Source organism: Ictidomys tridecemlineatus, chromosome 11, assembly GCF_052094955.1.
Source record: "Ictidomys tridecemlineatus isolate mIctTri1 chromosome 11, mIctTri1.hap1, whole genome shotgun sequence".
NCBI classification, from domain to species: domain Eukaryota; kingdom Metazoa; phylum Chordata; class Mammalia; order Rodentia; family Sciuridae; genus Ictidomys; species Ictidomys tridecemlineatus.
Genome location: NC_135487.1, coordinates 31460672 through 31486419, shown reverse-complemented (window position 1 = coordinate 31486419; position 25748 = coordinate 31460672). Strand labels below are relative to the sequence as shown.

General features: G+C 49.9%; 1 protein-coding gene across 4 annotated transcripts; it reads right to left on the bottom strand.

Moving 5' to 3' along the window:
* Positions 1 to 1594: 1594 nt before the first annotated feature.
* On the bottom strand, positions 1595 to 21428 carry Tie1 (tyrosine kinase with immunoglobulin like and EGF like domains 1). 4 transcript variants are annotated; one of them, XM_005317904.5, is made up of 23 exons: positions 21196 to 21426; positions 17844 to 18161; positions 17657 to 17767; positions 16321 to 16476; positions 16030 to 16161; positions 15748 to 15888; positions 15426 to 15554; positions 14434 to 14579; positions 14038 to 14182; positions 11378 to 11536; positions 11073 to 11210; positions 10582 to 10878; positions 9802 to 10092; positions 9310 to 9500; positions 6462 to 6672; positions 6194 to 6304; positions 5819 to 6009; positions 4834 to 4947; positions 4649 to 4719; positions 3540 to 3580; positions 3364 to 3460; positions 3182 to 3281; positions 1595 to 2034 (listed from the first exon to the last, which is right to left on the bottom strand). In XM_005317904.5, the coding sequence occupies exons 1-23, from the start codon at positions 21251 to 21253 to the stop codon at positions 1963 to 1965; spliced, it is 3420 nt and encodes a 1139-aa protein (XP_005317961.2). In that variant the 5' UTR covers positions 21254 to 21426; the 3' UTR covers positions 1595 to 1962. The 4 variants fall into 4 exon arrangements, with proteins under 4 accessions (XP_005317961.2, XP_013219547.2, XP_077882215.1 ...); XM_013364093.4 differs by having other exon boundaries at positions 10582 to 10623; positions 21196 to 21422; XM_078026089.1 differs by lacking the exon at positions 11073 to 11210 and having other exon boundaries at positions 21196 to 21428.
* Between the last annotated feature and the right edge of the window lie 4320 nt (positions 21429 to 25748).

The window sequence follows — 25748 nt, the reverse complement described above, 5'->3', positions numbered from 1 at the left end:
TGGGCTGGTCTCTGTCACCTCTCTAGGTGCTTGACCCTCAGAGTTGTGTTTTCCCTTTGTTCCAGCCACATGCAACTATTTGCTGCTCCTGAACATAGCATATGTCATAGATGCCTAAGTTTCCTATGCCAGAATCTCTTCCTCTGGGAATGTCTACTTCCTCTCTGAAGCGCAGATTAAAATGTCACTTTCTATGGAAAAGCTTTCTTGATTCCAACTCCTGTTTCAGTGTTGCCCAGGTCCCCTTCCTCTCTTACAGCATATGACACTGTATTTTAATGTTTGTTTACATATCTGCCACCCACAGGGGCATCCTTGTTTTTTTCCATATCAGTCCCCATCTGGGACAACTTTCAGTGCCCATACCCTGGATCACATCCCTGCAGTGAATGCAGATCTGAAATGAAGTTACATTCTAGTGAATCCCATCTCCCCCATCCTATATAACTTCTCATTACTCCAATTAATTTCTTCCTGAATTCATCCCCATACTCCAGCCATTCAAGTCTGTTTGACTGCAAGTTCTGATACCCCCCAACTTCCTGCATTGTATATAATGTGATAAACTGACATTTATTGAGCTCTTACAAGATATCTGACCCAGGGTTGTGGAAGACAAGCCTGTGAGATCTCATTTGACACTAACACAACAAAGTGCTCTAATTAACCCCATTTTTTTTCACTGGAGAAAACAGAAACTCAGAGAGGTGAAGTGACTTGGCCAAGGCCACACAGATAGTAAGTGGTATAGAAGGAATTAGACACAGGTCTGTGTGAATCTGGGATCTGTGCTCAGCATGTGCTTTACTGAGCTACATTCCCAGTCCCAGGATCTGTGTTCTTAACCACAATGCCTCACTGTGCTATGCCTTCTTTGATTACATTTGGTTCACTGGAAAAAAAAAATATGAAGTATGACCATTGTTATTTCCTAAGGACTGATGGGAGGGAAATCTGAGGTTGACTTTCAAAGCATAAGCAAGCCAGAGGCCCCACGGCATGGAGTAGAGTGAGACTAACTTTCAGAAGTGAGAGCAAGAGCCCAGTCAAGGAACACTGCCCAGAACACTGAGACCCAGAAAAAGGTGAAGGAATCCAACTCTGGCTGGCTCAAATTGGGGGTGGCCTCTGTCTTCCTCCTTTTACACCCACCAGCTGGGCAGTAAGGGAAAGGCTGTCTGGAGGGATAAGGAAAAGGACAGGAGCAGGAGGAACTTGAGACAGGCAGAATCTGGGGTTGAGTGTCAGTTTGAGCTGAGGCTGGGCTCCAGCCAATCCTGGCACGGACTGTGCGTGGACAGAGTGAAGAATCCTAGGCTGGCAGCTACCCAGAGATACTGGGAGACATGTTTGTGAGGAGGCTGGAGAGCAGGGAGGAGACCAGGGGAAGATAGATTTGTGTTTAGGACAGAGGTAGGGACTAAAGGTGTCAAATGGGTCTTCCAAAATGTCTCCCAGCATGGAGAGGCAATCTCTACAGGGCCTTGGGTCCCAGGCAGTACATGTAGGATGATACTCCTTTTTCTGGAAGTCCAGTTTCCCTCTCCCAACTCCTGCCTTGGGATGGACTAAGTAGTAAAAGGTACACATTGGATGGCGTTTCTCAGAGCATTTATTTATTCTGAGTACAAGGCAGGGGGTGGGGAGCAGATGAATGGGGAATGCATGTGGCTTGGCAGAGGAGCTGGAGTAGGGGCTTGAGAGTGGGGAGCAGCAGAATGGGGAGCACATATGTGAAGCAGCTGAAGAAAAGGAAGGATGTGAAAGGTAGCCATTAAGAGCTGCAAAGGATGGGGCTCCATTCTCCTAGGCCACCCCCTCCATGGATTCCCTCTTTCCCCTCTTAAGTTAAAAAAAAATTCCTTGGGGAGGCTCAGGTGAGAGGCTAGAAGGGTCAGAAGTGCAGGTTGGTGAGCAGAGTTTGCTCTGGCCAGCAGAGCCAGGTTCTGGTGTGTCGGCGGCTCAGGCCTCCTCAGCTGTGGCGTCAATGCCCGCGTAAGTGAAATTCTCAAACAGCGACATGTTCACGTAGGCCTGGATGGGCAAAATAAGCTTTAGTGGAGGCCAGAGATGGTGGCACATCTGTCCTCCTGTGTAGTTGGGGCATTTAAACAGACACTGATTTGTGCCGAGGCTCCATTACGCCCCCATGGCCAAGGTTGGTCTTCCCCGGCCCAGAGCAGTAAGAGCATAAGACCACCGCTGGGGGTCTCAGGTGAGAGGCAGACACAAAGGAGAACTTTTTCTTCTTTTTGTTTTGCTTTTCCTTGTCTTTATGGATGCATTATAATTATGCATAATGGCAGGATTCATTGTTACATATTCATTCATGCACATGATATAACAATATAATTTGGCCAGTATTATTGCCCACTATTCCCCTTTCCCCCTCCCCCTCTTTCTTCCCTGATCTGTTTCCTCTACTTTACTGGTCTTTTCTTGATTTTCTTAAGGTCCTAGAGGAGCTCTTTTTTTTCTTGTATTCATTAGATGAATTGCTCATTCATTTATTAATTCATTTGCTTTTTCATCTATTCTTAAGGCTAGTATTGAGTCACCATTTATATGGTTATTTCATATTCAATCCTTCTTAAGATAATTAAATAATCACAAATTCATATAAACAACTATTTTAAGGTTTACTTATTTTAATATATTTCTTCATTATATTTATTTGATAATTCATTTATTCATAGTTATTAGAGTCAATTATTGAATTGTGCATGCATGTAATTATCGAATCATCCACCCACTAATTCCTCTTATTTAAGCCTTTCCTGTACCATTCATTCACCCATCCAGTTTGGGTTAGTGGACCATTCATGCATTCTGCTCTGGCTCTGCCAGGTGAGGACAGGTGTCTCATCAGCCTGGACTGATGGCCTCCGCAGTGGAGGACAGGCAAGCAGTCTGGGACCAGGGACTGCAGGGAGGACTTTGCTGTTGGGGCTGAACAACAGCAATCCTGGAAGTGTGTGGAATGACCTTGTGTCTAATCCAGCAAGGGCCACAAAGGGAGTCTGCATGCTGGGGCCCCGGGATGATGACAGTTCTGGCTGAGGGAGTTTGGGTGGCCAGGGGTGGTGGGACAGGGGACATAGTGGCTGTGCTCTCTGGCATCTAGGAGAGAGCACTCCTGTGAGCCTGGGGAGCCCCAGCTCCATCACCTCAGTCTCCTCACCTTCCTGGCCTCCAGCATGCGGCCCAGCTGCAGAGCGATCTGGGCAAAGGGCGGGCGTTCATGTGGACGGTCCCGCCAGCACTGGCGCATCAGCTCGTACCTGCGGGTGGGGCATTTTGAGGAAAGGGGTTAGGGCCGGCTGGGGTGATGGGGCCACAGAGCTCAAGGGTGAGGTGACTCACACTTCATCGTCACAGTTTCGAGGCTGCTCCATGCGGTAGCCCTGAGGCAGCTTCTCATAGAGCTCCGCACAGGTCATGCCGCAGTAGGGTGTGCCTCCTGCAGGAGGAGACGGGGCTCCCTCAGACCAGGGACCCCTCATAAAGGGGTGCTCTGGGGAACAGCAGTGGGTACTCACCAAGGCTCACTATCTCCCAGAGGAGGACCCCAAAAGACCAACTGAAATGAGAAGGATGTACTTAGTTCCCTTCTAGGCCCTGGCACCCAGTAGTCTACCTATTCACGATGCGTGGCCTCTCCCAGACCTGAATGTGTCTGCTCTACAAGTGTCTGGCTTGGCCCGCTGCTCTCTCTGCTTCACTGAAGCTCCTTCATACCTCTAACCCTTGGTTCAACATAATTATAGCTAAGATTTTTATTGAATACTGACTACAGTCCAGGCACTGATATATATTAACTCTCACACCAGCCCTAAGACATGGGCCTATTATTATCCCCCATTTTACAGAGGAGGACACTGAGGCACTGAGAGCTTGCCCAATGTCACACAGTTAATAAGTGGCAAAGCAGGAATTCAAACACAGGCAGTCTAGCTCCAAAGTCCTTGTACTTAACTGCATCTCACACTGCAATAACCTCCATGTAGGTATGTATCAGACCATCTGGGGGAGGGAATCTAGGGAGTCTTATGGTAGAGCAAGAAGTAAGCATATAGTGGACAGAGGGGTGGTCAGCAAGCAGACAGGCCAGGCCAAAGGGCTCAGGGCCAAAGCAGAACAACTCAGAAGACAGGGCTGAAACGTTGGGTAGGTCAGGTTCAGACTGAGATGGACGATCCTGGAGAGAGGGTGAAGAGTGCCAAGATGGCTATCTGAGGTTGAGGCGTACAGAGAAGGAGTTGTGAGGATTGTGGGATGGTTAGCCGTGCCCCTGCCTTCCTGACAGGAAGGTGAGAGCACGTCCCCAACGCCTGCCTTAGAGATTATCCACAGCATTCCCCAATGTCTCCAAGGCATTGCCCATCTGATACACAAATAAAATTTTCAGCTACCCTTACCCAAGTCCTACCCCTAAAACACCTTCCAAGACAAAACTTCCTTCCAGCTAGTCTCCTACCTTCCCATTCAGGTGATGGGCACTGCCAAATGCTCAAGACACGCCCGTTTCACACCCAGCAGTACCTAAGTCATGCCTTGGATTATCAGATGTTGCTGAGGTGTGTCTAGGTTATTCCTGCCTGATCTTTGGGCATCAAGCCCTCCTGCCCCTTCCCACCCTCACACTCACACGTCACTCTTGGTGGTATAGACACTGTAGTTCAGAGACTCGATGGCCATCCAGCGCACAGGGAGACGCCCCTGGGAGAGAATGGGTTTGAGGGTTTGGGTGTGGAGGAAGGGCCTGTCTGGAGGCTTTGGGGGACCAGGCCCAGCCAGGCACAGACCCTGCAGGGAGGGTTGACTGAGACTCACCATTGTCTTCTTCACATACACTTCTTCCCCCCGAGAAAGGCCAAAGTCTGCGATTTTGGAAGCAAGGTTCTCTCCAACCAGCACGTTTCGGGCTGCCAAGTCCCTGTGGATGAACTACAGGCAAGAAGTCAGGGGGAGCGGGAGGAGGGCGACTGGGTTAGCAGGGCCAGGGAAGGGCACCCTCGGGCTTTCAGGAGCCCCTTCCTCTTCTTCCCATCCACATAGGCCTCAACCTTGTGTCAGCCAATGTCTCTCTGAGAGAAATCAGTGCTGGCTCTGCTCCTCTCCTTCCTGAGACCTGGGCCTTGGCCAAATTCTGGCTCATCCCTCTTCCTGAGACAGCGGTGGCCACATTGCGTCTTCCCTTCTTCCCATGCTCCCCATCCTCTTTCTCCCACTCTCTCCTCATTGGTGAAAGACCCTAAGCAACCCTCCCCGCTGAGTTCCAGGGTCTCCCCTTGGTCCTCCACCTTCCTCAGAGACTTTTCTTCATCACCCCCTCCCCCTGTGCTGGCCCCTGCCCCTCTGTTTTCAAGATTCTCAAACTTGACCACCTGTAAAATGTCTTCCCTCAGTCCCATGTCTCCCTCCAGAGGCTTGCTGCTCTCTCCTGCCTTTCAGGCAGGGTTTTCTCAGATTTGGCTCAGGCCCCCCCCCCCTTTCACTGTTGCTGGTAGATCTACTCCCTCCCTCACCTCTAGTCACCATCTTGGGGTGCCAGCTCTCTCCTGAGTGCTGGGCTGGCTTCTACAAGTGCCCACCCCACACTTGCCCCAGGATTTCCCTCAGACACTCCAATCGCAGCACCTTCTCCAGACTCGCCTGAGCTTCTACTCATCGTACTTGGGTTAGGCACCCTGGGCCATGTCCTTCCCTCTCACTGTCCCTCAGTTCCCACCCCCAATTAAAGCCTGCTGATTTTATCTCCTGAGGTTGGCCCGCGGCCCCTCCTCTGCCCTCAGTCACCCACTGTGCTCACACAGACCTGCTTCTCACTCAGGTACTGCATCCCATTGGCAGCATCACTGGCAAAACGCAGCAGCTGCCGGGAGCTGAGGGTGGAGGCTGTTCCATGTTCTCGGGCAAAAGCTGGGTCAGTCTCTAGCACCCGACTCTTCCGCAGAAAATCTAGCAGGTTCCCATAGGGGGCATATTCGATGGCGATATACAAGTAACCTGGGAGTTGAGGAGATACAGGGGGGGTGATTTAGATGCAGCCCACCTAGAGTGAGAGCAGGTACCCCAGGGTAAGAGCTTTCAGCATGCAGGAAATTGATGAAGGTGACCTGCAGCTTCCAGCAAGCCACTGATATGGTAGGGGCAGTGGCCAATAATGGGGGTGGGAGGACAGGGGCCTCACCTCGGTTCTCACAGGCCCCCAGGAGGTTGATGATGTTGGGGTGATGCCCCAGTTTGCACAGGACCTCCAGTTCTCCAGCAAAGTCACGATGGTCATTTTCAGAGGCATACTCTGTAAAGAATCCAGTGTCACCCTTGCCAGAAATAACTGGAGAAAGGACATGGACTGGTGAGGGCTGGGGTCAATGCTGGAGGGGTCTAGGTGAGGCTTGGGGTCTATGAAACAAGATAGAGGGCCAGGGCTGAGGTCAGGGGTCACTCTTAGGGACCTTTTAGCATCTTGATGGCTGCATTCATCTTGAGCCCATCCTTCTTGATCATGGCCCGGATGACTTGGCCGAAGTTTCCCTCTCCAATGAGGTCCTCAAAGGTGATGTCCTCCCACTCCAGCACTGGGTAATTCAGGGGTTCGGGCTGTGGTTTTGGCCGCCGAGTTAGTGTCAAGGTCCCTGAGCTGAACTGCAGGATGGTTTCCTCACCCTTCACAGGATGGAACAAATGAGCAGGCAGTCCACGCAAGAGACACGGGGAGGGGGCAGAAGGAGGCGCAAATATCATGCAAAGAGAAGGTCAGTGGTTAGAAAAACGGACAAAGAGCCAGACAGAGGGCCCCCGAGTGGTCAGCCAGGGACACACTTACAGACAAAGGACGTATACTGAGACAGAATCATAGGTGACAGAGCCCCAGGGGGGTCACTGGGTGGACTGATGTCCAAGAAAAGAAATGCAGAAGCTGTAGCATGCAGGTTTAATAGGGTTAGTGTGGGGCTGTGGAAGGCAGAACAGGGCTTGTGGGTAATTTTCTAAATGCTATGATGTGAGTCAATGGAAAGATGATTTTCACATTTAAAACAGAAAAGAATTGGGATGAGCTGTGATGGGAAGCAGGGGGCTTCCTGTTATTGTGCTAATCCCACAACTAGGCTTTTTTTTTTTTTTTTTTTTTTTTTGCCAGAGTGCTCTGGAGAGGATTCCAGCCTTAGATATATTTACTGAGCACCAACTACATGCAAAGCCCTGAAATACTGAGAGTCAATGGAGGGTTTTCTTTTCCATAGTAGCAGAAGAAGAGACAACTCTTGTCCACCCACTTGGTGTCTAGCCATAGCTCTAGAACCAGGCCAGCACCCAAAGATACTAAGACCCTAACAAAGAAGAATGTTCACTTCCCTCTATTGAGTAGGAGGTTCACGTGGGCAGGATTGATGGCAGGAAAAAGGAGTAGCTAGCTGAACAGGATCAAGGGAATTGCCAATGTGAGACCTGGAAACAGGATTAAGATAGATCTTGTGGAGCCTGGGGTTGTGGCTCAGCAGTAGTGTTCACCTAGCATGTTCGAGGCCCTGGGTTCGATTCTCAGCACCACATAAAAATAAATAAAATAAAAGTATTGTGTCTAACTACAACTAAAAAAAATAAATATTTAAAAAAGAAGACAGACCTTGGGCTGGGTGTGGTGGTGCATACCTGTAATCCCAGTGGCTCAGGAGGCCAAGGCAGGATGATTGCAAGTTCAAAGCCAACCTCAGTAATTTAGCGAGGTCCTAAGAAACTCAGTAAGATACTGTCTCTAAATAAAATATTAAAAGGGCTGGGGATGCAGTTTAGTGGTTAAGTGCCCCTGGGTTCAATCCCTAGTACCAAATAAACAAACAATGGGATGGGGGTTCCTAAGTAAGCTGAAGCCTAGCTTGATGGGCGGGGACTGAGGACATGGGTCACATGGATTTACATGAAGCATGAATAGTTGCAGGCTTATACCAGAATGCATGCATCCATGCAGAGGTTCAGAGGCACACGAGGGCCTGGAGCTACACAGGCACAGGGATACACGTGCATCAGGAACACTTATATACATGAGAGGACTCCTAGAGGATGCATACATCTACTGGGACACAGCACATGAATTATATTTGTGGGCAGACACAGGTAGCAGGGATACATCTTGATATGCATTATGATAATATGAACGCTAAAGGCTGCTTTCTGTGCCACCTTCTCTCTGCATCTGTGCCCAACACCCTCCCTCACTAGGCAGTGATGGCTGGCTGTGTGCCCTGACCTCAGAGGGAGAGCCCAGACAAAGACACCAATTGAATCCCTGGATGGAATTTTTTAAAGGCATAGTAGACACTAGACTTGGACACTGGACTTTCTATCACAAGAGTCAGCTCTTGAGAGATAAAAAGGGTTTGTGTGCTTTTTGTTGTTTTGTTTTGTTTTAAATACTAAAGCTTGGCTCTAGATATCAAGTGCTCAGGCCTGGAGGGCCAAGGGCCCTCAAATCCTAAGTGACAACAGTGAGGAGAGTCTCAGAAGAAACATGACTGGTGGGATGGGCAGATGTGACAAAATGAGGTGATGCCAGGTCCCTGAAGAGGAGCCAGCACCCCTCCCCCAATCCCATCTAAATGTTAGCTCTGAGGCCAGAGGGATGTAGAATACAGGAGGACTGAGAATCCAGGCAGGTTTGCAGGGAAGCCTGGAAGAGTGGAGGTGACTACTTCTCTTCTCAAGGGGTGTGGGTGAGGTTGCAGGCCAGACTCAATTCTAGAGGGGTTGAGCCACAGAACATGCTGCCCTCTGCAGGGTACAGGCAAAGCAAGAATTTGAAAGGATGGAGGCCGAGAAGAGGAGCTCACAGCCTGAGTGGCCTGTTGGCAAGAAGCCACAGTAGTGCTGAGGACATCAGTCACAGATGTGTGCAGATGGAGGCTGGCTCCCAAGTCGGGAGGGCCTGCAAGGACAAAGGCTAATATGGACTCCAAGTGCCAAGAGCAACCCCAGGAAGAAGGCAAAGATTGGGCAAGATAATCTCAAACTGACCCCATTCAAGCCTGGAATTGGCCCTGGTGAAATATGGACAAACTGAATTCTTTTGAACTAGGAATACTAAATATTTCCCTCTAGTAGAATTGGGCTCATGAGCTGAATTCAGTTCTAGAGAAATAGAAAAGGATTATATTTTGTACCCTTAAGTGTGGTTCAATGTAGTCTTATACTTGTGACATAAACACATGTACACACACACAGTGTACAAGTACTTGTGTTTATGCAGACAGAGATGCATGCACACTGGGGACAGCGCTTGTGCACCTGGGGGTGTGGTTCACTGACCGATCCTGACTGGTAGGTGAAGGTGCGCCTCCGACGCACACAGCTCCTGCGGATGCACACCAGGGCTAAGAGGGCAGCCAGGGTGGTGAGGCAGGTGGCAGAGATGGAGCCCACCACCGCCAGGACCAGCTGCTGATCCAGGCCCTCTTCAGCTGCCCGGCTCTCTTGGACTGGGCCTTGGCTCTGTAGCCCTGGACACAATGAAGGACAGGTGATGGGGACTCCCAGGTCAAGGAACCCAGAGGTCACCATAGAGTTCCACAGAGGGAAAGTCTGCAGATCTCAGTAATAGGACCTGGGTAGGTACTGTGGGGCCAGGGGTGTCACAGGACAAGTGTGATTACCCAAGTACTAGGATCATGAAATGGGCAAGGTGGGGGCTTGGGTCACTTGTTGGGAGGGCCCCAACTCCAAGGTAGCTAGTGAGATGGATGGAGTGCATGCTGAGACCAGCCCCAGGGCCCAGGTGTCCTGTGGGCTCTTCCCTCTCACCGTTGCCTAGAGTGGCCTCTTCTACCATGTTGCTCCAGTCACCAAGACCTTGAACGCTGGCCCGCACACGAAAGAGGTAGCGTGTGCTGGCATTGAGGCCACGGACGATGGTATTTGTCTCCTCAGGTCTGTCCACGTCCATCCACAGTGGGTCTCCTGAACCCCCAGCCACCTGCACCTCCACAATGTACTTGGATATAGGCCCAGATGGAGCTTCTGGCCGCTGCCACGTTAGCTGGATCTCAGAATCTGAGAGGGCCTGGGCATGGAGATGTCGGGGGGCTGGAGGCCCTGGGGGAGAGGGGGAGCAGGAAGGCAGGGCTCAGACAGGACCAGACCATATGGTCATGGGTCAGTTACATAAGTTACAGCTGTGTGTCCTGCTCTGTGGACTCCAGAATGGGAGGCACCCTGCCACCTGCCCCCTCTCCCAGTTGGATTCCTCTCCATCCTAAGGCCACATTCACCCACAAGCTTCTGCTAACCCTCTTTTTTCCATGTAGTCCAAGTCCTCCCTATGTCCCCCATACCTTATGGTTCTTCAAGTTTCATGTCCTCCAATGACCCTTATTTTCCACACGAACCATGAACTCCTCTGTCCACAACTCATGGTGAACCTTGTTCTGGTAGCCTCTACCTTCCCCATGTCCCACGTCCTCCCTGGTTCCCGAATGTGTCCTGTGCTATCTCTGTGTCCTCTTCTGTGTCTCTTGTGTCTCACGCATCCCCACGTGCCCTGTACTCTCTTCATCCCCTACTCATCACCCATTCCAGGCATACCACTGAGAGGCAGCAGCACGTGTGCAGAGGGCGATGCAGGACCTAGGAGGGTGCAGTGATAGAGCCGCACATTCAGCTGGTAGTGGGTGCCAGGCGTGAGTCCAGTCAGGAGGGCAGTGCGGGCCTGGGGGGATGAGACATTCTCCCGCCGCTCCTGTCCCCGTGCCCCGTCCCATAGGCGCAGCAGGAAACCATCACCCACCAGCGGCCCAGGCACCGAGGGTAAGGACCAGCTCACTCGAAGCCGGTCAGGGCCTTCCACATGCCAGCCCTCCAGCCATGGCTGCAACAAGGGCTCTGGGGCCAAAGGTCAGGGGTCAGAACTGTCCAATGGGTCTTCAGGGCTGGGTGGGACAATGATCCCTAGTGAACAGGTAAGAACCTCCAATGGGAAAGTCAGGGGCCCCTGGATGGATAAAATATGACAACCTGAATGGACAGGTCAGTAATCCTAGGGGCAGGGCAGGAAGGGATGACTCTTGGCCTCTCACCAGGACAGTCTGTGGTCATGAGGGTGGTAGGTCCCCAGGTCCCCTCTCCCCCTTCCCCTGGACGGCTCAGCTGCACACGGACACTGTATCTTGTCTTCGGCTTCAGATTCATTAATGTCACATTCTCACTGGGGTCCACTGAGGGTGGGTATGGCACACATATCATTTCATGCCAACCATTCCTGAATCCACCTGCTCCCTTCATTCCCCCCTATTATACAATCTTCCTTCCCTTTCCATTCTCACCTCATCCCCTCACTATTACCCAACACCCCTGTCCTTCCCCCAGCTCTCTCCCCACTCACCCACAATGGTGGACCAGCGCATGGTGCTGTCCTGGGGCCGGTAGTACAGGCGAACAGAGGAGATGGGTCCATCCCCAGAATACGAGACCAATGGGGAGATCACAAGCTGGCGGCTCTGCTTGGCCAGGAGCCGAGGTGCAGTCAGGGGCACTGGGGGCACTGCCAGGAGACTAGGGGTAAGGCACTGCCCATAGGGCCTATCCTGTCCTCAGAAAAAGGGGAACACTGTGCTTTGCATCTTTATTTGGATCTGGGGACCCTCTGGACTGGGTGCAAGTAGACCAAGTTCAATAGAAGATCAGAGTGGCCAGGGCCCAAGTGGACACAGTTCTGGTCCTTGGGTGGCTTAAGATACAAGGATTCAATGACAAGGACATTGGTATCTCAAAAGATGTGAAACAAGGGAATGACATGGTCAGCTGGGCTGGGGAAGAGCACCTTGTCCTGAAGTGTAATGTAGACAAAAGGGGCTGGAACACAAGGCGGGGAGACAGCTTGGGTGTCTCTCTTCTCTGCCCCTCCCCTCATTGTTCACTATTCTCTGTCTTTTCACCACTCTCTTAATTAAAGCAAGGTGCCAGTGATGAAGTCCCTGCTCCACCCTTGATGCTTCATATGCATGACCTTTAATTCTCAGAACTACCTTTCAGATGGAGCTCATTACCCCTGAATCATGAATGAAGAAACTGGGGCTCAGACATTGAATAACTTGCCTAAAGACTCACAGATAGGAGGAGAGGGTTTGAACTAAGTGCGTCTGACCAGGTCACTTCAAGTCAATGGATTCTACCCTGAAATAGCTTTTATGTTCTTGGCCAGCTTCCTTACTCTGTGTGGTCACTGCCCCTATTCTGGCCTCAGCTTTTCTCTCCAGTTTATTGCATTATATGCCTTAAGAGGTTCCCCTGCTTCTTCCAAATATTTACTAGCTGTGACTTGGAAGAGAGGGAGGGAAAGAGGGAGGAGGGAAGGAAAGGAAGGAAGACTGCTCAGGGAAGATGCAGGAGCATCTGAAGCTGAAGGAGCATCCGATAGCAACGAGCACATCAGCAGGAGATGCAGGTTTGTGAGGAGAAGAGGTCCAGCTTGGATACTGAGGAGCCCCTGCTGGTGTCTGCAGCTTATACAGAGGACCAGACATGCAGGCTGGATATAAAACAGGCCCATGAATCATACACCAGTTAACTTTTACACCAATTTCAGAACCAGACCTCACAGAAGATGCCTCACTTCATGGAGTTTCTACCAATAAGTCTGGGGCCAGAAGGATCTGACTACAGAGCACATGAGGGCATTACCAGACAAGGGATGACACTTTTGGGACTAGATGTCATTTTTAAAATATCAATTGTCAACAGATACTGAACACATACTCTGTATGAACTGCTTAAAGCATCATCTAGTTTAATCTTTTTTAAAAAAGATCTTTATTTTATTTATTTATTCTTATGTGGTGCTGAGGATCGAACCCAGTGCCTCATGCATGTGAGGCAAGTGCTCAACCACGGAGCCACAGCCCCAGCCCCTAGTTTAATCTTTGTAACAACCCTATCGGGTGTGTGCTAATGTCCTCATTTCACACGCAGACAAACTAAGAGAGGTTAAGTTACTTGCTTAAGGTAGGGGACTAGGAATGTTTTAAATTATTTATTTTATTTAGTACTGGGGATTGAACCTAGGAGCACTCTACCACTGAGCTATGTCCCTAGCCATTATTATTATTATTATTATTATTATTATTATTATTATTATTATTATTATTATTTTGAGACAGTGTCACACTAAGTTGCCCAGGCTGGCCTTGAACTTATGATCCTCTTGCCTCAACTTCTCTAGTAGCTGTGATTACAAATGTGAGCCACTGTAACCAGCAGAACTTGGGACTTACATAGAGAGGATTTGAACCCAGGGCTCTGGGTCTGAAGACTTGGGAAGACTGAGAAGAGAAAGGCTGAAGGTGGAGCCTTGTGGAGGAGGGGGTGATGAGAGGACATGGTGAGGAACCTGGAAGCAGAGTGTGACAGTGAAAAAGAAGAAGGTGAGAGAGAGCTCATGTAGAGGAGGAGGTCAGAGGGAAAGTGGTGGGGTCTGGGGGTGGCAGGGCCCAGGAGTGTGACCTGCCCATGATATGGTGCTGAGAAGGTACAGGGATACTTAATCTGGGGAGGGGGCCTCTTCTCTGAGCATTCCTGAATGCTGGGAGTTAGCCCCTTGTTCACCTGGCAGACTTCTATGCAGTTATCCCCTCTGGGGAGCCAAGCAGATCACCCTTGAGTTCCATAGATCCTGTGCTCCCGAGTCCCAGCACTGAGTGCCTATGCAGGGAGACTCAGACACAGGGAGCAGTGTCCTAGAGGCAGAGTCAAAGGCACAGTGTGTGTGGTGGTGGGGGTGGGGAGGCATGGCTAAGCAGGAGGTAGGGAGAGATTGGAGGGCATCTCCCATTTCTGGGGTGTGGAATGTCCTTTCCAGATGGGACCAAGCTGTGCTCCAGCCTTGACACTGCCCAGCCCAGGCCTTTGGCTGACCACAAACCCTCTTTGCCTGATGCTGGCCTGACAGATTGGATGCCCTTGCCCTTTCTGCTGGGATCCCCAGTCTGAGCATTAGGTAGATATCTGCCCACTGTCCATCCTCCATGGTCCTAAGACATTACTGACCTTTGACATTGACCTTAAAGCGCCGGCTGTCTTGACCACCAGATGTGTACACACGACACTCCCAGAACCCACTGTCCCCAAGGGCCAAGTGGGGTACCTCGAACTCAGCTGTGGTCCTATCTGGCTCCACAATGGCTTTGGTGGACTAAGATAGACAAAGAGAGGGGGACAGACCACAGAGATTGTGCACCTATGAGGCATATATGCCAATACGTTTGGACTATTGATGGGAGAGGGGCCCAGTAGCAGCCCCTCACCAATCAGCCTGACCCTATTAGAGCCATGCCCAGGCTAGTGGGTAGAGTTTGCAGAAAGTTCTGAGGGGATGGGGTTCTGAGGAATCAACTAGGAAAGTGGAAGGACAGGGGACAAAGGGTTAGGGTCACTGGGACTGACCAGGAGTACAGTGCCATCTGGTTTGCGAAGCTCCATGCTGCCCCTTACTGGGAAGGGGTTCCCTGAGGCTGCGCAGTTGATCCGGGGCATCGTCTCTAAGTTGAACTCCAGTTCTGAGGCCACATTGAGGATCTGGGGGATCTGGTCTGGGGAGAGAGAAGACTAGTGCTGGGACTCCCATGGGGCAAACATGTGACCATAATCACGAAAATGCGCCTTGTCCCTTGCTCTGCATCTCAGTAGAGACACCATCATCTCACTCAAATTTGAAGGCCAGCAAAGTCCTATATGACTCCTCCAGGGTCCTTTTGCCCCATATCTGATTAGCCACAGGGTCTACCTCCTCCTCCCCCTCTCTACAGCACTCTTCCTCATTCCTCCATTATCCATGGACAGGCCCCTCACTATCCTCACAGCCAGCCCACTGTTTGGGCCTCATTGGTTTCTGGTCCTCAACCACAGACTCCTTGGAGTTTCCAGCTTCCGCACTCTACCCAGCAGTGAGAGGTCCTTTCTGAAAAGAGTCCGACTGCCTCAGGCCCCTTCAACAAGTCTCCCTTACCCCTATCATACCAAGTGCAAACCTTTGACCTGATATTCAGAGGCCCCATGATTTGACCCCTTTGGACATTCTCCCTGCCCCTTACCTCATTGTCCTGATATCCAAGCCTGAGTTCCAACCCTCAGGCTTTCTCCACACTCCTTCCCTGTCATCTCTCCTCTGTCCTCCCTATCTAATCTCAGATCTCACCTCTTCCCAGAAGCCTTCCCGAACTTTCTCTCTCTCTCATGCTGGCCAGGAGCCTCCCGTGGGCTCCAGTGCCCTCTGGGCTCTGTCACCCTTCAATTTATGGGTGGCTGAATGGTGAGAACTCCTGCCAGACTATGCCGTCCCTTGGGCTGTTAGCAGAGAAAGGAAGGGCAAGGCTCCTCTGTGCAGACATGTTCAGTGGGGGCTGAAACTTGTCTTGATGAGTCTCTAATGCTCATACCTGACTTCTCACAGTGGACTCCATGCCACCCAGAGGGGCAGACACAGCCGCTGAACCGGTCACATGTGCCACCATTCTGACACTGGCACTGGAGGCGGCAGTCAGCCCCAAAATGACCAGGGGCACAGGCTGGGAACAAAGCAAGTATAGTTAGGAGGCTTGGTTGGGGGCCATGAGGGCACAGATGGGGCATGTGTTGTACAACAGGCTGAATGTAGAGGGGGCACAGGTCAGGGGACTGTAGAGGGCTTGGTGTGTAAGTCAGGGTCAGAGTGAAGGGTCCAGGCCAAGCCTGTGGCTGTGGAGGGTAGGTAGTTCATACCTTCCTGGCACTGGCTTCCTTTCCATCCAGATCCACAAGAACAGCCATAGGGGTCTGGGAGGCAGAAAGTGAGACCCCGGCAGCCTGATGTGCTTGGGCACTGCTCCTGGCAGCTCTGTCCAAAACGGCCCTCTCTGCAGGCTAGAAAGAAGATATGTGGCATATGGGTCTCTGTTGGGTGCAGAGTCCAGGACTGAATCAGTACCTTCACCCTCCAGGTTCTGAGTCTTACTCCAGTCAGGTATCCTCTCTTGTCTGGGTCTTAGCGCCCCTCCTCCTTACCCTGCTCACAGCGGGTACCAGTGAATCCAGGGGGACAAACACATTCGCCGTCATGGTCGTGGCAGACACCTCCATGTAGGCAGCCTGGGCATTCCTTGGCACAGCCTGGCCCCCAGCGGCCAGCCTCACAGCCTGGAGGAAAGTGTCTTCAGTAACTAACCTTCACTCACCTACCCATGGCCACTGAGGACTGGGGAAGCTTCAGGGACTTTGGGAATCTCTAAGACCTACAGGAAGTATAGAGCTTTCAGGCTCCCACAACACCCATAACCCCTGCCCTTTGCTCCTGACCCCGCACAATGAGCCGAAAGAAGGCACTGCCCAGGGGGCTGGCTTCAAGGTAGGTAGCACTGTAGATGCCGCTTGATGGTGGCTGCACATTTGAAAGCTGCACCGAGAACCGTCCATCCCGGGCCTCCTGCCGGTCCAAGATATTGAAGTAGGATCCTGGGGGCGGCATGAAGGGATCAGGGGTCTCAATATATACGGGCTAGTGTCATCTCCCTTTGCCCAGATCACATCACTGTGCCCTAGCAACAACCACCCAGTAAATCGCTAAGTCCGGTTCAGTCCATCTCCTCCTCATCTGTGAAGTTTCCTATGCAGGTTCTCTGCCTCCAGCCTGGCTCTTCCCACCATCCTCCACTTCATTTAGCAGCCAGTGAGATTCTTCTACAACAGATTCTTCACCAGTTTGTTTTCACCAGTTTGGCTCCTGCTGAGCCCTCTAGCTCTAAACCTCCCCACTCCCTGCCCTGCCCTGCCGGACTCCGAACATTCCTGAATTGTTTGTTTCCCTTCTGGAAACATCTGGTATTTCAGAAGGTCCAGCCTTTGCTCTTGTCAGTCCAGCCTCCTGGAATGCTCTCCCTTCATTTTTGTCTGGCTCCTGCTTCTTCCCACTTCTTTTGGGTACACTTTCCATCTACTTTGGGTCTCACTCTTGCCTCTCAGCATAGAGACTCTATACTCTATGTCTATAAGTCTCCCTGCCTCCTCCTGCATCTCCTGTCAGTTCAGATGGCCTGGAGCTCAGGGTACAGAACCCTGGGCCCAGGAAGGATCCCAGAGATGCAAGAGTCATTCAAAGGATTGTGTATCTGAGGGCTGAGGCAGGAATCTTTGGAGCCATATAGGAAAACAGTGTTCTCCTATGGGGTAGCCAAAAGACAGAAAGGATCAGGATGGAGGGCAGACCTGGGGCTGAGATTCACAGGTGTGCCCGGATGGCTCTTGTGGACATTTGGGCTGGACAGGACTTTGATAAAGGCTGGACTTTCTTGGTCCTGTGTTGGACACATTGTTCCCAGTTCTCTTCTTCCAGTTGGGGACAGCTGCTCTTTCCAGGTGACACACCTGCCAGTTCCCAGTTAAGGATGAATACTTAACATAGTGCTTAAAGGGTAGCTGGCCACTGGCTCCTGGTCCTCTGAGTATAGTAAGAGGGGGCCCAGAGCTAGAATGGAAATGAATTCAAGTGTGTTCAGGTCAAGGAGTAGCCCTGAAGGGTGGCCACGGGGACAACAGGTGTATCAGGGTGATGGGGCCCAAACTGAGAATTCTGAGGATGGAGGTGCTGGGGCATCAGAATTGTGGGTCCATCTGCCCAACCAAATGCCCCTCTCACCATTGCTCTTCCAGATCACATCAGTCTGCTTCTCCTTGTGCACACGTGCAGAAAGCACCACAGTGTCACCCTTGTTCACTGTATGTGTGACCTTGTCTGGGAACAGATGGGCTGTGGAGTGGAGGGAGGGTGGGGTCAGTGATCCAGGACAGTGCCCACCCAACCCCCCCTCAAGGCCAGAACTCACCCCCTGGGCTGTTGTGCACATAGATGACACGAGTGCGCCGCGACCCAGCACCACCCACGCAGGAGAAGACACCCACGAGGTCTGAGGGCTTGGAGAAGCCTCGCAGCGTGACCTGGTGTGAGCCATTGCGGGCCAGGTGCAGAGGCTGTCCGGGTGGAAGGGTGCGCACGATGCGGTCGTCCTTCTCCAGCAGCAGGGGCGGGTCCCAGGCATCCGAGCCCCTCCCCGCCCCAGCCTCCCCGGACACGCAGGTCAGGAAGAAACGCTGAGGGTCCGTGAGGCGCAGGTTGGCCAGCAGCGTCAGGTCCACAGCCGCGCCTGGGCCAGGACAGCAGTGACTCCATCATAGCCCCAGTGAACCCTTCCTTGTACCCCAGAACCCCCTATCCCAGTCCTCTTATCTTACTGTTCTACCGCACCCTCTGAAGAGGGTCCCCTCTTCCCACCCTCTTTCCTTCCCTTTTGGGACCCGCAGAGCCTACAGGCACTTCATTTTATCAGGTACTTCCATCCCCCTCCTTTCCCCTTCCATGTGCACTGGTCCTTTGCCCTCAAGTCTCTTCATCCTAAAAGAACAAAAACAAAAACACAAACCCTTCTCTGGCTGGACATTCCCCGCCTTCTCCTGCCACATGGCTTTCTATCACAGCCCAGCTGTCAGAAGTAATGATCTCTGCTCCCTGTCTCATCTCCTCACTTTATTCTCCGTCAGGCCCCTTTCCCAGTTCCTCTCCAAAACTGGTTCATCAAGGTTGCCTCAAGTCACTTCTCTCTGCCTCCATCCAGACCAAAAGCATCTTTTAGGGCCCCCCTCCTTGTTACCACCGAAATCATGAAATATTTGATGTGTTGGGATTTAATTTGGGTGTGTAGCAGAAATGAAGCCAGTTCTGCCTGGCTCAGAGACAGAGGGCAGGTCCAGCACAGGCCTGGGGCCTAGATGGATGCAGACACAGGTGGGTCTTGGTGTTTGCTTTCCAAATAGTTTACTGTCTGGTTGGAGAGGCAGACAGGGACATAGCTGTCAGATGCAGGGTTCTGTGAGAGGGAGCAGAGAGAGGGGCACCTAACCCAGCCTGGGGGTGGCAGGAAGGTGGGGAGGTGCTTCCTGGGAGATACAACTTGAGGACTTTCAAAGCTCAAGCAGATCACAACGCGTGAGGAGAATGGGGAGGGAGACAGGTCAGGGTGGGAAATGGGCATTCTAGATAGAGGGAAAAGCTACGGAAAGACATGGAAGGAAAAAAAGTTATGGTGTGGGGAATGGGGCTGTCCAAGTTTGGTGTGTCAAGAGCATAAAACATGTGGTCACATGTGGGCAGAGACCAGATGGAGCCAGAGTCCAGACCAGATCCAGGAGAGCCTGCTTGCCTGCCTCAGTTCCATGATTAATTAATTTAATTAATTAATAAATTAACTTAAATGCCACTTAGCTTATCATTTAATGTTCTTTGAAAGCTTGATATGAGTAAACAAAGCTGACATCTACTGACCATGCACCAGGTATCAAGCACCCTTTTGCTATTTATCCTGGAAGCCTCCAGTGAAGTTGATATTCTTTCCACTTACAAAGGAGGCAATAATAATTTTTATAGAGGCTTCTTTGAGCAAGCTCCCTTTAACTATCACCTCTGAGTCAATAACTCTGGGATGGCCTTTCAGCTCAGTGCTTCATTTCCATCAGCCTTCCCAAACCTGCTCCTCTCTCCTGCTCCCTGACTCAGCAGACAGCACCTGCCAGCTGAGGCAGTAACTATGGAGTCATCTCACCCTCCCACTGCCATAACGATTAATGTTTATTGGATGTCAATTATATTCAGGACACTATACCAGCCACTCTACTGATGTTCTCTCATTTTATCATCCTGACTGTCCTGGGAGGTGGGTGTTATTACTCCTGTTTTATAGGCAGGGAAAAGACTCTGAGAAGTTAAGTAACTTGCCCAAGGTCACACAATTAGTAATGAGAAGAGCTAGGTTGTTTGATTTTAAAATCCACACCATTAAGCTTTGTGCCAACTACCCCAACCAATCACAAAATTCTGCAAATTGCTTCCTAAAAGCTTTCTGATTTTATTCCAGTCTCCCAAAAACCTTTGTTCAGCCCTTATCCCTAGTGACCTGGAACATTCCAAGAAACCACATCTACCTCCCCGCCTCCTCTTTCTTTCTCTTTCTCTCTCTGTGAGATATTCCCTTTTCCATGCTGGAGATCAAAACAAGAGCCTCATGAATGCTAAGCAAGTGTTCTACCACTGAAATATCACCACTAGCCCCTTGTAACGCTCTTGCTTGTAACTTCCATGGCTTCCCATTTCCTGTAGGACAGTGTGCACGCTCCTGACCCCCTTGCTATACACACTCTGCCTCTCTGTCTGCTTTCTCTATTAGGACCCTTTTCTCCTGTGCTATTCCATGCTTCTGAGACTTGCATTGATTCTTCTGACTGCCAACTTTCTTAGTGAAATCTTTCCTGACTGTGTTCTTGTCCATTACTCTGACTCCTCCTCAGTGCTCTCCTAGAGCTCCTCATGCCTCTCTCTGATTAGCTCATCCCATGTGCTATGTTCCTCACTATACCACGAGCCACTCAAAGGCAGCTTCTGTGTTCTAATCCTCCTACCAGGAGACTGAAGGACTAAGCTTATTTAGAAATCTTTACCAAGTGCCAGGCTTTGTGCCAAGCAGGCTATGTACATCATCTCATTTAAACCCCATAACAGCCATAGGAGGTCAGCATTGTTGAGTCTCATTGTATAGGTCTGGAGGTTGCCAGCCTCAAAACTGATGGAATATTGTCCAGTGATTACCGGAATGAGCCCAATACACTGACTCTATAAGCATCCACTGAAAACATCAGTGAGTCTATAGGCCCTGTTGCTCCCACAGATGCTGAGATCCAACAGTCAATGGATGTTCTCCTTCCCTCCCCAGTCCCAGCATGCAGTGATTTCTAGTATCTGCCTAAGTTTTCCTGACCCTGATCTTTGCTTTCTGGCAGGTCAAAATCATGACAGTGATGATAGAGTTTCTATTTTCCCCCATTTTTTTTAATGTGGCAAAATACATATAATCTAGAATTTACCATCTTAACCATTTGGGAGCATACACTTAAGTGTTATTAAATACATTTGTAATGTTGTACAAACTTTACCACTAGCCATTTCCATAATTCTTTTCATTTTGTAAATCATAAACTCTATACCCATTAAACTATAATTCCCATTCCCCTTCCCCAGCCCATGGCAGCCATTATTCTCCTGTCTGTTTCTATGACATGATAGGATTTCTTTGGGGGAAAATCAGGACCTTGGGGCCTAGTAATGGGATGGGGGACTCGTGGAAGACTTACCAACATGAGAAGCCAGGAAGAGAACAGGGAGCAGGAAAGGGGGCTCCAGCCAGACCATACTCCAGAGGCTGACCCAGGCCAGCCAGGACAAGCTGGGCCTGGGGTCAGTTGTGGGTCTGAGTACTCTGCCTGTACCGGTCAGTAGGCCCCAGTGTTGGGGAGGAAAAGGAAATGAGGTGGCTCTGGTGGGAGGGGTGGCAGGGGAGAGGATGGGAGGACGTATCCTGCTTCTCAGTCTCTAGATCACCCAGTCTGGCCACCACAAAGCTGGGGATGGGTGTGGCCTGGAAGGCTCTGGAAGGGGGGCTATTTAGGTGGAGGTCGGGGAGGGTTATGGTAGAGAGAGACCTGGGAATGTTTGGGCTAATTTTCTATCCCTTCTCTGCCTTCAGTCCACAGTCTTGCTGGCATACAGGAGGCAGGAAATAGAGGAAGTCAGTGGCTTCCGCCTATTGAGGAGCTTTGGAGGGATGGCATTGTTCTGGGGTCTCCCCTCCTCCCAGCACACACACACAAGTGTGGCCCACATGATGCCTCACACATGTGCTTCAAGATGCAGACAGTTACATGGGCTCCTAGAGAGGAGTTCTCATGTAGCACAAGGATTTTTGGGACCTGAGAATGAACACACTCAAAAGAATATGGGTTCAGGGCCACAAAGAGTCTTTGAATCTATCTTGCGTACTTCTCTTGTTTTACAGATGGGAAAGCTGAGGCCTGCAGTGCTTGAAGGCATGCTGAGGTTGGGGCAAGGTGGGGATTGGAACTTCTGACTTGGTGCTTGGTTACTCGATGCTGATTACTCTACAAGTGCACATGTTAAACAGACCCAGGGGAACCCATGGGCAGCGCGGATTGTGACATAGGTGCTCTCAGCTGAAGCTGCTGATAGAATGAAGCCTCAGCTCATTGTCCGCCTGCTGTCATTCATTTTGCAGCAAACCCATGTCTATCCCTATGCAGCCAAGGAGATGCACCTACTCCGGAAGGCTTGGAGCAGACCTGGGAGCAGACTCAGCCCCTTGGCCACGGCTTCAGAGCCCTGAGGATATTGGATCTGCTGTACTCTCAGCACACTAGCACCCATGCTCACCTCTAGCCACCACCGGCAGTTCCCAGACAGAACATGACCTGCAGGTACAGAATGCCCATGGGAAGGTCCTTCCAGGGAACAGCAAGAGGAGTCATCAGGTGGCCAGGGCTCACTGGTTAAATCTGTGGCCCCCACTGCCTGCCTTGGATGGAAATGGTTGGGGTGGGCTGAGATCTGGTGCTAGCTTAAGTGACTTGGAAACCCAAACCCTCCCTCTGGGGCGAGGACATCTTTCCATTCTTTGTTCTGAATAAAGACTTGATTCTACTCTGGATCCCCCATACTCAAATTCTCTTTCCAATGGAAACTGGATCCCTGCAGGTGGTTCAGTTGGGTTACGTCCCTCTTCTGAAAATCTCAGGAAGTATTTTGACTCCTGGAGTATCATGAAAAAGGACCAGAGAAAAATCTGCCCACCTCACAGGTACTCCCCTTCCCAGGTCTGAAGCCGAGATGAGCTTTTTCTGCAGGGGCACTGGGTGGTAGTAGGAGTCAAAGAGTGATTGATGCCTTAGACTTCAGCTCATTTTGGGGTCAAGATCTTTGATTTTGGGATGAGAAAGGAGCTGGAAAATGCTGGGGGCATTTGTGTGGCAGGACTGTGGGCAGAGTACATTTGTGTGGAACTTTCACTGGTTCTGGGAAAACCTGGTGGAGTTGATGTCATTTTACAGTTGTAGTACGAGCAATGGGGCAGAATTTGTTCTAGAAAATGTTACAGATATTGGCAAAGGTTTTTTTTTTTTTTTTTCTGAATGGGGAAGTTTGAGATACTGTGACTGGTACGTGCAAAAACTCTGGGCCCATCTGTCTTCACTGCTTTCAACTAGGAAACAAAACTCAGTTAATGATCTGTAGATAAATGAAAGGCAAATGTTGCAGAGTTTGCATACAAGAATTTGTATTATAAAACAATGTCCTATGAGTGTAAAGCTATTTTTACATGTATCACGTTTATATTGCAAGTAATTTAAATAGCATTAGTTTATACACAGCATATGCCAAATGAAATATCACAGCACAAACAAATGTAGAGTGGGTTGTGTATACATCTGCAGTTACAATAGGAATATTTAAGCTACCATGCAGATCTTGAAGTCTCAGTCACTGGAAAATTATAGGCCAAAAATACTTTTTAATGCTGTTGTATGCATTGGAAGGTTAACCCACAGCCCAAACAAACCAAATTGATAATGTTAGAGCTAAAGTAAAGGTAATTTGTTAAAAAAAAAACAACAACCAAAAAAGACTAGCAGCATGATCAACTCTTCATAAGGCTGATAATTCACTGCGAACAAAGCCACTGTCTTAAAAGTGATGGGAATTCCAGCTGTGAGCACGTGGACGGCATGCAGGGCTTTTCCAGGTTACCAGGGGTCCAGGGTAGCCAAGCTTCCTGGTGAACACTGAAGTTGAGCTTTTAGTAAGCTCTATATGCCAGTTTTAGTTTCCAAATGCTAAATTTTAATGACTTTCATTTAGAATTAGTTAAGCAGTTGTAGTTGAACCTAAAAAGAAAAGCTAATCAAGTTAGTTATCGTTTACCTTTATCAACTGAAAAGAGGACTTGTGTTTTTGGACCCATCCAAGCCCTGTCAGGTGCTCATGCCCCCCAGTGGGCTGTAGAGCTAAGTAGGTCTGTGTTTGCATGGCAGCAATCATTCTGAGTCATCATGAAAACTGTTGTATATTTTTCATAAGCATCCTGTAGATTTGGGGCTGCTGCATTTGGAGTAGTCCTTCTGTAGGACCAGGTTAATGAAAATAAGGTTGAGGACAGGGATACAGCTTCACAGAAATCCACTCACATGTGCATGTGTTTACTGATACATTCTCCATGTGCCAGACCCTGTGAAGGATGGGCACCATGCCATGGAATATGATCTAACAATAAGAAGAGATTATTTCATGGCAGAAACCTGAAGACTTGAAGGTTCAAGGCACTTGTCCAAAGAATAGAGACCAACTTACTTTTTTGGGGGGGCAAAAGACCTTATTTTACTGTATGCTTGCTTTCCTCCCTCCGTCCCTTCCTTTCCAGTACTGGGGATTGAACCAGGGTTATTAAACTACTGAGATATGTCCTCAGCTCTTTTATGAGACAGGGCATCTCACTAAGATGCCCTGGCTGGCCTTGAACCTGGTGATCCTCCTCAGCCTCCCAAGACTTGAGATTATAGGTATGTACCATCATGCCTACCTGTTGTGTTTGTTTTGATGCTGGGGATTGAACCCAGGCCCTTGCATATGACAGGCGAGCACTCCACCACTGAGCCACATCCTCATCCCTGAGTTTATGATTTAGCAAATCTCATGATAATGTCTGACCCATATTGAGCTTCCTTAGGAGTGGTGTTTCTTTTTTTTCTTTTTGGGGTATAAGTTCCAGAATAACAGCTTCAGAGGCATAGGGAAGTGCCAAAAGGATCTGATATGGCCGTAAGGAGGCACAACTCTGTACCATTTTTATTTCTGAATGTGATAATGATGTGCTGAAGCCTTTGTCCTTGGCTGATGGTGCTCTTAGGAGGCGGTGAGACTTTAGGAGGTGCGACCTAATTGGAGGAAGTAGATTGGGGGTATGTCCTTAAAGTATACAAAGGGACCCCAACCCCCCAACTTTTGCTTTCTGGCTGCCATGAGATGAGCAGTTTTGCTCCACCCATGCTCTCTGTCATGAGGTTCTGCCTCATTATAAGCCCAGAATAATGGAGCCAAGTGACCTTGGACTAAAACCTCTGAAAGTGTGAGCCAAAATATATCTTCCCTCCTTATAAGTGATTATCTCAGGTATTTTGTCATAGCATAGGAGTGGTAGAAGGGCCATTTAATGCATGTTCTCAGTTTACATTGACCAACACAGACTTTCCTGACTTATGTACTATCTGCACATTGTCTATGACAATATATAAGACTCTTAAACTCTCTCAAGGTGGAAGTGCATCTTTCCGAGAGAGTGGTTTCTAGCTTTTTTTTGAGGTGGTGATGGGAAAGACAGGCCTCCTCTAAAATCATGATGCTGTTAGGGAGGTGGTACTGGCCTTCTTTGCCTGCTATGACCAGTGTGAGTCCCATTTGATTCCAGCACTTGGAAGGCTCCAAACTATGCTTACTTATGTGGGGATAGAGCTGCTTTTCTCCATGTTGGACTGTTCCCCACATTTCCTCTGATCTCTGTCACTGTCCTTCCTCAGTGAATGGAGGGTGGGGAGAATGTGGGGGAAAGAGGGAAAAGCAGACATTGCTGGGGAATGGGTAGGAGGCTAGGTGGGAGCTCACGATGGAGGGACAAGGATTGACTGGCTAAGGCCCACTGAGTTTGTATTTCTAATAGTGGTGGTACTATTAAATAAGGAAGTACTTAAACTTTCACCCTGACTCTGTATAGGTGTCATGGATATGGCTGATAGTGCCCGGCTAGGCTTCTTCAGTGTTGACAACAGAACACTGGGAGAAGAGG